Source organism: Diospyros lotus, chromosome 8, assembly GCF_014633365.1.
Source record: "Diospyros lotus cultivar Yz01 chromosome 8, ASM1463336v1, whole genome shotgun sequence".
NCBI lineage: Eukaryota > Viridiplantae > Streptophyta > Magnoliopsida > Ericales > Ebenaceae > Diospyros > Diospyros lotus.
The window spans coordinates 40,735,829-40,748,399 of NC_068345.1; the positions used below are offsets into that span (position 1 = coordinate 40,735,829).

At 37.7% G+C, this 12,571-nt stretch overlaps 2 protein-coding genes across 2 annotated transcripts; both read right to left on the reverse strand.

The window, feature by feature from the left end:
* Nucleotides 1–204: 204 nt before the first annotated feature.
* On the reverse strand, nt 205–5,605 carry LOC127808870 (uncharacterized). The gene is made up of 3 exons (XM_052347558.1): nt 5,358–5,605; nt 4,623–4,791; nt 205–3,500 (listed from the first exon to the last, which is right to left on the reverse strand). The coding sequence occupies exons 1-3, from the start codon at nt 5,469–5,471 to the stop codon at nt 541–543; spliced, it is 3,243 nt and encodes a 1,080-aa protein (XP_052203518.1). The 5' UTR covers nt 5,472–5,605; the 3' UTR covers nt 205–540.
* A 3,047-nt stretch (nt 5,606–8,652) lies between these two features.
* On the reverse strand, nt 8,653–12,463 carry LOC127808872 (BTB/POZ domain-containing protein At3g22104-like). The gene is made up of 3 exons (XM_052347560.1): nt 10,461–12,463; nt 9,230–10,303; nt 8,653–9,121 (listed from the first exon to the last, which is right to left on the reverse strand). Exons 1-3 carry the CDS (start codon nt 10,521–10,523, stop codon nt 8,939–8,941), a joined length of 1,320 nt encoding a protein of 439 aa, XP_052203520.1. The 5' UTR covers nt 10,524–12,463; the 3' UTR covers nt 8,653–8,938.
* Nucleotides 12,464–12,571: the final 108 nt, after the last annotated feature.

Here is a 12,571-nt window from a genome sequence, read left to right on the forward strand (position 1 = left end):
GAACGTGTTTCCAATCATTTCAAAACAAACATTCAAAACGAATTCAAAATTGAAAATTAAAACATGAAAAAAACAGCTCTCTAAGTTTCCAAATGTATGGTAATTGTGCTTGTGTAATGTTAACATTGAGTGTGTAGAAATGAACTAAAGTTCATCCAAACAAATCGGAATCATTAGAACAGAAAATAAAGCTCAAATAATTGGTGCTTCAGGCAAAGGTAAAGATTAACATTTTACTAACAATACATGCCCACCAATCCTTGTTAGCTCACACGGCCAAGTAAAGAATCCGGAGGTAAAAAAACACACATTAATGTTCTTACTCATCAAAAGAAAACAGGTAAAAATTACAGTGACTCGTGTTACAGATTAATGTACAAACTATTAAAAGCGTAAGCATAGGTTCCAATACCTTGATCTTTCAGTTCAGATCATCCAGCAACCACACTATCCTTCCATGATGACCTCAACCTCTGGTTTTTCTAAGTGTTAATCAAGGTAGCCCTAGCTGTGGGAGAAGATTGACATGATTATGTATATCTATGAAGCTAGAGAATTCAGCTTCTTTTCAAGCACTTTTGCCCGACGAAGAGCATCCAGGGCTTCAGCTTGCTTCCCTGAACGCTTCAAGTTTAGTGCTTTCAACTTTTCTGCCTTGATCTGTTCTTTCAGTTGGACTCTTTCTTGATCAGAGCTTTCACTCTTACCAACAACAGGCTTTACTGGCTCTGGTTTCTCAGAACCTTGGGATGCACTAGCATCTTCAATACCTATTGCTTTCAAAGCAGACAAAAGTTGAGGATCCAGAAAATCCTCGACACCAACATCATCAAGTTTTGCTTCACTGATGGAACTTTTAACAGAATCATTGGTAGCCAATTCCTCCAACTGAGCTTCAAGGGACTTGGCCAATTCAAACTCAGCCTCTGCTTCTTCAGTACGCCCTTCCCTCCGCAGCTTCAACGCAAGCCTTTTGTGGCTGAGGGACTCTTGTTGCAACTTGAAACGATCACGACTGGACAGTGGTTTTGATGAAACATGCTCTTTTTGTTGAACAGAAGTGACATTAGAAGAAGCGCTCAAAACATTGCTAGAACTAGTGAAAGGATGAGAGATGCTATCCTCCAAACTCTTCTCCAAAAGCTTTGCCTGGCGAAGTTCCTCCCTAGCTTCTGCCAATTTCCCCTCTCTCTTCAAAGCGACTGCCTTTCTTTTCAGAATAAGAATTTCTTGCCGGACAGAACTGTGATCATTCTCAGGAACAGTAGCCTGAATTGAATCAAATTCATCAATTTGTGGTTTTGTATGTTTTAGAATTATTTCCTCTCTTTCCTCATGCGTAGTTTTGTTATTGATTCCCAGATCTTTGGTTCCTAGATGATTAGGACGCAAAGAACTAGTAGCAATTTTTTCAGAGTATTTTTCTTGCCTGGCTGCAGGTTCAACTTCACCCTTCCCCCCTGAATTCTTAAGCTCTGAGACCAGTGCAGAACCTTGCATGTCTTCTTCTGGTACACCTCTTTTAATTCCTCCTACAACTGCATTATTGTGGGGAGAAGAACTACAAATCTCATTTTCCACATGCTTACTGCTTTCTAATTGAGCTTCTTTCTTTGGCACTTCCATCTCTGCTAATTCAGCCTCTAATACTTTTGCCATTTTCAGTACTTCATCTGCCTCCTCAGTCTCATCTTGGCGTCTCAAAGCAAGTGCCTTTCTTTTCAAGCCAAGGAGCTCCTTCTGGATTTCACCTTTACTTCTTCTAGATGGTATAACCTGAATAGAACTAACAGCTTCAGTAACAGCGGAATCAATTCTGCGAACGTATTGGTTAACGGGTTTGGATGAAAATGTGACATTTTTGTCATCCTCCTCCTTCCAACCCAGGTTCTTCAAAAATGCAAGATATGTTGGGTCATGCATGTCCTGTTCTGTCACATCCCCTTCTTCATCTACAATATCTGGAACAGGAATGTCATCATCATTCTTATTACGAACACTATGACATGTGGCCTTCATTTTTGAGGCATTATCCATCTCTTCGAGTTGCTGCTCAAGAACCTTCCCCCTTTTCAGTTCTTCATCTGCCTCATCCAATTTACCTTCCCTTCGCAAAGCAAGAGCCCTTTTTTTCAGGCCCAGCAGCTCTTTCTGAATCATTAGCCTACTTTTTGGAGCCAATTTAGAGTCTGCTTTCTCCGTTCTGTTAACATTTCTGACATCAGCCTTATTTGATTCGGTTGGGTTATCACCTGATTGACTAGCTGACCCAGTCTCTAGTTTTGCAGGATTGCTTGGCACTGCATCCACTTCTTGAGTAGCATAGTTGTCAATGTCCTTTTCTAGTACCTTTGCCTTCTTTAGGAGCTCTATTGCCTCTGCAGTATTTCCTGCCCTTTTCTGGTTAAGAGCTTCTCTTTTCAATGACTGAATTTCACTTGACAGTGCCTCCTTATCAACAGGGAGAAATTGGAACTTAATGTCCTCAACATGATTGGCTTCATCAGCCCAACCTAATGATTTTAATGCAGCAGTAATTTCCGGGTCACCCATATCTTTATCAGTCACCTCAAAGTTGTCATCAAAATCAAGATCATTGGCAACACCCACCAGGTGAGCAAAATCAAAACCAGGATTGGGCTCATATGAAACCAACAGGCTATCTGGTTTGTCACTGTCAATACTACGGATCAGAGCAGAAAGCTCATCATCAGAATCCTCAGCCTCGGCCAAGAATTCCTCTTCCTCAAGTTTCTTTTCAAGAACTTTAGCTCTCTTCAGTTCTTCCTTTGCTTCATCAAGTCTTCCTTCACGCATCAATGCAAGAGCCCTTTTCTTGTGAGCAATGACCTGGGTTTTGTCAATACCATGACTTCCCTTGACACTACTAGTTTTCCGAGAGACTTCTCCAAGAAGAGTAGAAAGTTCACCCTCCAAACTCAAGCTTGCTGGTTTCTTATCTGCATCATGAAGATCCATATCGGACCATCCCAGTTCTCTGAGTTCAGCAGAAATGTCATCTTTTTCTTTACTCTTCTGGGGAGAGAGTTTGTTTCTTTGGCCTGAATATGTATTGTCATCGTTGGTTTTCTGGATCTCAGCTATGTTGCTTGAAGACAAAACCTTTTTACGATTTTTTCTTAATAATAATTCCAAAGCTCCAGCCTGCCGCTCGAGCTCCTTTCCCAATTTAAAGGCTTTTAAAGCTTCTTCAGATTTTCCTTCTGCTTTCAGAATTTTATATTTCTTCTTTTCATCCAGAGCCTGCCGATGCAATTCTTCAGGAGTGGGAGATTCCTTCTCAGCCAGAGCCAGAGCAGGCTCCTCTATAGAAGCAGTTCTAGGTCCTTCTCCCTCATCATGAGTGGAGACTTCTCCAATGCTTGAAGATGATGTACCACTTGTATCCCTTGGGAGTCTGGAAACCAATTCCTTCCTGTCACTACCCAGAATCTGATTTAGAACTTCATCCTCATGTCTGGATGTCAATTTTGAACCACCTACATATACAGTATGATGGTTTAGCCTGAATGCTACTTTTCAATATAAAAAGTACTGTATGCCCTTTTTCTGTGCCTCTAAAAATCTTTGAACAAAATAATGCTTTACTTAATATAAAAGCAACTGAGATCAAAAGACAAAAGATTGGTTCAAGACCAGATATTCCATCTATCAAATTGAAAAGATTTTCAGGATATATAGACCAACTCCCATAATTGAACAGATCCAACCCATCAAATTCTTGAACAAGAATGATTGCTGATTGACAAATGACTGTACTAATAGAATATAGCTATATTCACAAATAACCATATTTTATATATAGTTACACTGTTGTTTGTTCATCTTCATGCAAAAGTATCCAGCGAAGTGTACACATGAAAAAAAAAATGGTGATGAACACCCACTAGAAAAATTCCCCATTGGTTATATATTGCATTAGAGCGGCAGCTGATAAATAAACTTGTGAACACCGCTAACATGTAACCTTCCTAGTAAGTGAAACCCCCACCTCCACTGCATATAATAGATAAACTTGTGAACACTGCCCGCATACAAGGATCCAATTAAGTGCAAAACACACACACACAAAATCCAAAAGAAAACCCAAAACCAGCTCCAACATAAAGAGAGAAAGAGTGGGAGAGATCCATTCAACAGAACATGCAAAAGCTACAAAACAAATAAAACGTTCCCAAAAAGCAGTGGATTCAAGAAATTTAGCAGCTCGAGCAGAACAAACAAACATACAGAAAAAGATTGTACCAATAGTCATTCGGCATTATAGAGTTTCCTTCTTTTTTTTTTTTCTTTTTTTTTTTGGGGGTTCCCTTCCCTCATTCTATAAGTCCAACGAAGTAGAAAGATTTTTTCTTGGAAAACACTCTCTTGGTTCTATCCTTACCTTTGATAATCTGAGAAAGATAAATCAGGTTCAGGTTGTGACTGAATAGTGCCATTGTGTAAAAAGGATGGAGATTAGAGTTTCTGTTGATTATTTGTTTTTGCATTGAATAATGCCATTGGAAATATAATTTAGAAACTGGAAAAGCAGTAAAACACTGAAATCCATAAGCATACTTATTCCATTTCCGGGATAGCAATGAAATATATAAGCCTACCTCTTCCATTTCTATTCCTGTGTCCATATCGCATCTCAAAACGTGCTGCCTCTTCAAGCTTTTTACAGGGTTCACAAATACGTACCGGTGAATCACCTTGTCCACGTAACACCATTCTTTGCTGGGTACAACTGTTGCAAAACAAGCCCCCACATCTGCGGCAGTGATGCTGAAAATACATAAAACAACATTAAGTGATTAAGGCTCAAAGAAATTCATTGGATTATAGGTGTCAATATCAAAGCAAAATCTTAATAGAACCTCTGTGAATAAAAGAGAACTTAATAATTTGAACTAATAGTTCAAAAATATCATATTGAAATGGTAAATTCTAGGTGAGATAAAATCAAAGATGTTATGCCATGGTGAGAACTCCAAAAAATGATAACCACTTAACACTCAAACTAATCATGGCCATCAGCCATCCAACTCAAAGATAAAATCCAAATCAGCCAATTATGACCCGCGGGTCGCAGACAAATCTATAGAATAAACAAATAATTCTCTGAGCAACTAAATTTCCCAAACTTGAACGAATTTCCGAAAAATAACACTTCAAAAGGTAAAACGTGAAACAACCAATTTCAGAAAAAATGAGACTGAAATATATCTACACAAGAATTGAATATTTGGGCGATGATCACCAGTTCCCTAAAATTGACCACAAAAGATCCAATTTCTAAGATATATCCGTATCAAAGAAGAAAGGTTTGAGAGAGAGAGAGAGAGAGAGACCTTGCGATTGATGAAGGTGAACTGAGAAGAACAGCCCTGACAATGCGAGGCGTCGACCACCCAATTGCTCCCCCTCAGTGAGGGCTTTGCCGGCAATCCGATCTTCTCCAACATCCTCAGAGTTTTCCCGGGAGAATCGAAATCACAAAGAAAGAGTCGTTCGTCAAGATCGAAACAGAATCGGGTCGCGCCTTTGTGGATTCTCTGTATCGTCTCGTCGGTCTCCCAAGCAGGAAGACGACTCTTCCGTCTAAATTTTTTATGACGCCGTTACATTGTGCAGTGATTTAATAGCCCAGAGGCCCAGTCGCCGTTATCCTGGGCCATCAGCTTTTAAAGCCCAATATGAGGATCAGAATACACTTGGGCTCCGAACTAAATGGCCCATAATAGGATTTGTACGCAAGAAAATATTTATCCCACTATAACTAGTGAAAATTGTAAAAACTAATCATGTTTAAAAAAAAATTGTATTGAGTCATTTTTCTAAAAAAAACTATTTTTCAGTCACTCAAACAAATTAATTACACTCTATAACTACTTTACCAGTTTTGACTCTGTCAGCTAATTTTACAAATATATCATTTTATTTAAATTTCAACCTAACTAGTTTTGACCTTCTTATATTTTTAGTTTAAGTATAATTCTTGAAAAAGAAGTAATTGTAGAATATAATTAGTTTGTTTGAATGGCTATAGAGTGTAATTAATTTGTTTGAGCGGTTAAAAATATATATATATTTTTTTTTAAAAAGTAGTTAAAAAAGATGATGTGCATTTGTTTTAGATTAGTTATGAAATATTTTTGGATTATTTGTATTTTATTTGTTTTGGATAATTTTTGTTCAAAAAGAATATATATTATTAAAATAATTTTCTTCTATTAGATTTTCTTTAGTTACTCAAGTAAAATAATCGCTCTATTAATTCTAGTCCTATTAGTAAAGTATTTTTTAAAAATATATTTTTATGTATCTTATTTAAAAAAAAAAATTAACTACATCACAAATATTTCAACTCATAACTTATATAGAAAATAATTAATATTTTAAATAACTTTACCACTATATTAAATCTCATTTTATTTAAAATCCTAACTAAAAAATTAAAAGGTAAGTTGTTATTGTCAAACATCGACCAAATTCATATTTTTATCTTTATATTTTTATGTATTTTTTCGTGTGATCACTTAAATTTTTTGTTATTTCGATTACACCCATGAATTCACATTCATATATTTTAACTTTTTTTTTCACGTAATAACTCAAACTTTTCATTGTTTTGATTATATTCCTAGACTTGTATTTTCAAGTCAATTTAATTTATTTACTTTATTTGTAAAAAAAATTTAAAGTGAGATGATAAATTACACATCACACTCTATTAATGTCAAAGTATAGAAGGTTAAATTGACTTGAAATTATAGGTGCAAAAATATAATCGAAATAATAAAAAATTCATGTTGACACAAAAAAAAAAAAGTTAAAAATATAAATTTTAAATTAATTAGAAAATATAAGTTTAGAAATGTAATCAAAATAATAAAAATTTTAAATAATCACAAAAAAAAATATAAAAACATTAAAACAAAAAATATAAGTTTTAACTGTCAAAACATTATTCAATAAAATTCTATTTATTTATTTTTTCTTGTACATAACATGACCCACCCTCTAGTTTACATGTATGCATGCAGGTAAAAGCATTTATTTATTTATTTATTTTTAATTAGCATTCCAAAAATATTTGCTCCAAATGTAGCGCCAAGGAAAGGCTTTGTAGAGTGTGATCATTAAATGCTCTCTCTTTCCAATAAAAAAAAATCCCTCTTATCAAAGATGTTTTTTTTTTTAGGTTTTGTTCTTACTAAGATAAGTTGGTGATTTCTAGAATGTCTGTCCATTTTAGCTTGAAATATGTACACTTTTTTTTAGTTCAAGACCACGACAATATTGCATTTATTAGCTCTGCCTTCCAAAGACATGCCATTTTGGAACTCTTCAAATCGCTCTCAAGTTAATTAATATCAATACTAATTAAGTAATAAACTAAGGTTATGAGCCATCAAGTAATTAACCAATTAACATACGACATTCGAAAATTAGATGTTATTATGGTGTATATATATATTGTTTTTAAGTCTATTTTGAGTTGACCAGCCAAATTTAAAGCCTTTCTAGTTCCAAATATATCTAGGAAAATGACATTTTTTCTCTTTAAAGTTTCACTTTTTCAGTCATCATCAGTTTTCAAAAACTAGCATTTCTTTTCGGGTCAAATTTTTAATGGTAAAGCATTCTCATCTTTGGGACTCTTTCATGAACTCTTAAGTTTAAAATTTATTTTAAACTCGATTTCAAATTAATTTAAAACTTATATAAATTAGCTGGTGTATTTTAGTATATATTTAAATGAATTTATTCACAATTTCTCAAACTTAGTTTATTTACTAATTAAAGGGTGAAGTTAGTCATTATTTATTTAACTAAATAAATAAGCACAACACCACCAAACAAGAAAGGGAAAAAGAATCCCAAGAGAATAGCTGGGTGGCAAAGGAGGGAGCTGTAAAAGTTATGTTGGAGGCTGTCAGTGCGGGATCGATTCCTGGGAAAATAAAGTTTCTTCTGAGAGTGGTTCTTGGTAAGTACCCGTGGACATAGATTTAAAAAAAAAAAAAAAAATCTAATCATCCATACACATCTCTGATTTATCTTTCTCGTGATGATCTTGGAGCAAGTTCGACGGAGACACGAGTGATAGTGCTTAATTTAAAAAAAAAAAAAAATGTCTTTGCAGCATTGATGTTGATGAAGAAGAAGGCCATGTGGTCAAATGGTTATAATAAGTATCTCTGCAAAGTCTGGTTCCTGCAACATTTTCCAATGTATTGTAATCCTTGGCCTTGGGTTCTATTGCACTAATGTTGATGCTAAGATGACCAATGGCTTAGCGAGCCCCACAAGGCGCAAGTTATTCGGCGCGCATCTCTCTCACTGACACTGTCTTCTTAGCTTAGACTTCTTGGCCATTTGGCATTGTATTTGTAGCCAATGCAAATATTCTTTAGAAACATCTACCCATTTTCTTAATCCGCATTTATGGCTCTCTGCAGCTCGCAACAAGACAAAGATCACACAGTTGTGTCTATCTCCCCCATTACATTTAACTAAGCACTTACTTTTCTTTTGTGGTAGAAGCTTCCTTCTTGACTTTGGAAGTATGCCCCTCAACCTTGGGAAGATCAAATCTCTCCCCAAAGTAAGATTGGATTAAGTTCCTGTAATTTTAAATCCTGACTGATAATTCTTGTAATATCACAGATTTTAAGTGCAATCATAATAGTGCCTGAATAGAGTAGTTTTCGTTTCAAATTCATTAATAACCCGTAGCTCAAAACTGTACAACTCATATGGAAGAAACATTGGAAAGAACTTTTACAGGCTTTGCTATATATCTAGATTTTTGCTGGGTTTTTGTTCGTTCAGTCTGCATGAAGGGGATGTTTGATTTTCTTTCAACATGCATGGTCTTAATTACTTCTCTTTTCCCCATCAAGAAGCATAAAAAATGGCGATTCGCTCAAGGCTTTAACATGCTTGCAGCCATGGACAAGGCTCTTGAGCTTGGCCACCATACCTCTCCCGGACCAGGTTGAAATTTAGACTTCTTGGCTAGCTCTAATAAATCCTCCCTCAAGAGCATGTTATGATTCAGCAAAAGACAGACTTTCATCTTTGCCTTCTTGCTTAAACTGCGATGAACCTGCAAGAACATCCAAGTGAACTCAGTCTAACCTTCACAGTTTCAAGCTTGACAGTTCGATCCCAAATTGAAAAATTTTACAGACAAGAATGCAAATAGATAGGATACCTTCAAGTACATGTCAATAGCCAGGTAGATCCCATCCTGGGAGTCTCTGGCAAAACCCGGAACAGCTGTGGCTAATTTTATGAACTTGGAAGGCTTAAGATGGGGATCAAGGGCCACTTCTGCAAGGTACAAGTCCATCAAGCAGGCAACTTTCTTCAACCGGGTTGTGGAAAGCCGGTTTTCTGTGAAAAATGAATTCAGCAGCCTCAGGATCAGATTCACATCGTACATATATTGCTTCCCCCGTGGTGATGGAACGAGTAAATCATCTATTGTAGCCTGATCCAACTTGGAACCAATCAACGCCTCAAGCTTGTTCATGGAGCATTTGCGTGCTTTCAAACACAAAGCCAATCCAAATAAATTGAATAAGCTTCTGGAAGAAATAGACCTCCTATCAAGCAAAAACAGCAGATTGGTCACGGCCTCGATGATTTTGTGCTTCTCAGCCGGTGGGGAGCCAAGAAGTTTTGATCTTTGGTAGTAAAAGAGGAACGAGCTTATCGTTGCGTGGTTGAATTTCTGCAAGATCATTGCCTCTATAAGCTTGCTCAACAAGTTCGTGTTTAGAAAAGCAAGATCTTCAAACCACCATGTGGGTTGAGACAAGTAGCTTTTGACACTGTCAGTGCTTGTATCGGAGGAAGATTGAGAGTTGGAATTCTTCGAGGGAGAAGTATAGGGGCTTGAAACGCTAAGCCAAGCAAGCCTTTCTACAAACAGGTTCAAGAACTTCTGGAGCATGATTGGAGAATTCACAGCTGCAAGTAAATGTTGGCACTGTTTCAAACATGATAGCGATTCAGACCAGTCCCAGCATTGGAATATCCCTTCAAAATGTTCATGGCTTGGTTCTATCAAATTCACTTCCATGAAACTTGCAGCGCAATGCAGTAAAAATATGTCGGAGGGGGTTATCTCAATTTTCCCATTGTTGTAGCAGAACCTCATGATGAGCTCAAAGCCCTCGGCTCCTCCTGGAAAGTCATGGAATATCACTTTTAGGGGGATCTTTGTTGCTGTGAATCTTCTAAACAAATTTCTTATTTTTCTCGAGAAAGATGCAAGAATTTCCTGCAAAAGTATACGAGCACCAAGATGGAAGGTTGTCAGCTTGAAAACTTCTAAATGAAAGAGAAGGGAAGTGTATAAACTACACAGTTCAGAACATGGAACAGAACATTCCCATGGTTCAAAGCAAGAAAGATGGAGTTCGAGAGAGTGAAATTACCTTGTCTACAAAGAAAATCTCTTCCCCATTGACATCTACCTCAAGATCACAGAACATTCCCATGGTTGAAAGAAAGAAATCCTAAAACTGAGTTCCAGTCACTTGTTTGCAGAACCCAGCAAAAGGTCGAATGAAAAGAGAGGTAAAGAGCTATGGTGCAAAGAGATGGCCATGAGAGGGGTCCTTGATATTTGTTGCGCTGCTTGAAGGGAATAAGAAACGTCCGAGACATTGAGATATGTGTCCCACTTACTACTTGAAATCATAAGCAGACCACATAAAAAAAAAAGTCTCTCTCTCTCTCTCTCTCTCTCTCTGTGGCAGCAGTTAATAGTCCATGGCCCATATGTGCATCGCCAGTCATAATTTTCTCCTTTTTGCCACCAAATGTGGTAGCGGGCTTAGTTGACAAACAAACCCAACCTTTACTTGTTAGAATAACCAAAAACTGTGATTTTGACTGGTTTTTTTGGGATAATCATTCCATTGGATGTTAGGTCTGAATCCACAATAATGAAGTCTTAACATCCTACAGAAGTAAGTTTGTAGCTGGTATGGAGATTGGATATTGAAAGTGAGATCGTCCCTTCCATGGTTTGACTCCATCTATTTGGATATAAAACCAAATCCGTTCAGATCCTAATCCACATGCCTGAAAGTGAAGGCAAAAAGATAGCTTTGTATTTTACCAAAAACGTGGTATGGTACCGCGAACTTTCAAAACGATTTATTAAATATCTTTATTTTAAAAAAATAAAACTATTAAGCACTTTCTTTTGCCTAATGAGCAAAATGTATAAGAGCATGCTAGTGAGCTCATTTAGTAAGGGGTGCTTAGCGACCGGGCCAATAAAGGCCCACAACGTGTCCTGTGGCAGGAAGCCCCCCCCCCCCGGCGGCTCTCTCTCTCTCTCGTAGGTAGTAAAAAATTTAATGTGGTAGAAGGCTGTAAAAACATGGCGCGCCCTACCTGCTGTTCCTCTGCTTCTCTTTCTCGCTCTTGACACTGGAGGACGAGGCAGCGAGGAGGCGCCGTCGACCTCGACACACTGAAGGCTATAAAAACATGGCACCGCCTCGCCCTCGACGCCGAAGGATGAGCGTGTTTAGCACGAACTATTAAACATCTTCTGCCAATCCGCTAGTGGGTCCCTGCCAAACGCCCTCACCATGCACCTAGACAGCCGTTTGATCTTCCCATCGTCGCTTACAACCATCGAATTGCAGTACTCATGGTCATTGGGCAATGCGAGTGACCATAGGAGATCGTTGGCCGCTAATGGCACAATCTTGTTATCAATGAATTTGATCTCCGATTTCGTCTAGCAAAAACCCCACCGAAGAAGGGCTGATTCATTATCAGCCCTTGGATCTTTACTAGAGAGAGATCGAGATTGAGTACACGTAGGGTTGCGTTGTAGGCGGCGGGAAGGCAATGCTCTGGGGCGAGGCAGTAGTCGATGGAGAGGACGAGGGCGGGGGTTTGGGCAGTGATGAAGGAGTAGGAGTCGTGGAAGGGTTGGGACTGGGAGGAGGCACTGAAGAGGACAGAGCTGCTGTTGTGGAAGTAGAGGAGGAGCAGGAGGATGGAGGGAGGTGGCGGGGGCAGAAGAGGCGGAGAAAGGTGGCTCGCTCCGGTGAGACAGAGCCATCAGCGCATGCATTTCAAGCTTCCACGTTAAATTTGAATATTGCGTAACGGGTATATAAAAGTTTTGTTTTTTAGAATAAAAGTGTCTAATAAAACGTTTTAAAAATTTAAGATTCTATATGATATTTTTAATAAAATACAAAAGTATTTGTACACCTTCACGATTGATGAATTAATTGCAACCTCATATGCCAATTGCCATGTGGATGGGCATGCAATCATGGAAGACATCTTGCAAAACGAGTAACTCAATTATTTGTTTTGTCCAGAGTTTAGCTTGACTAGTGTTGAAAGGTAGATTTGATGTTAAGGCCGTATAACAAGGGCAAATGGAAATCATATGGTCGCTTTGAAAATTACCAGCACCCTTGTGGACCTCCACATTCAACCAACCTCAATCAAATAACCCTTTATTTTCTGGGTCTTTTTCTTTAGAAAAATAAATCAATCAATCAATAAA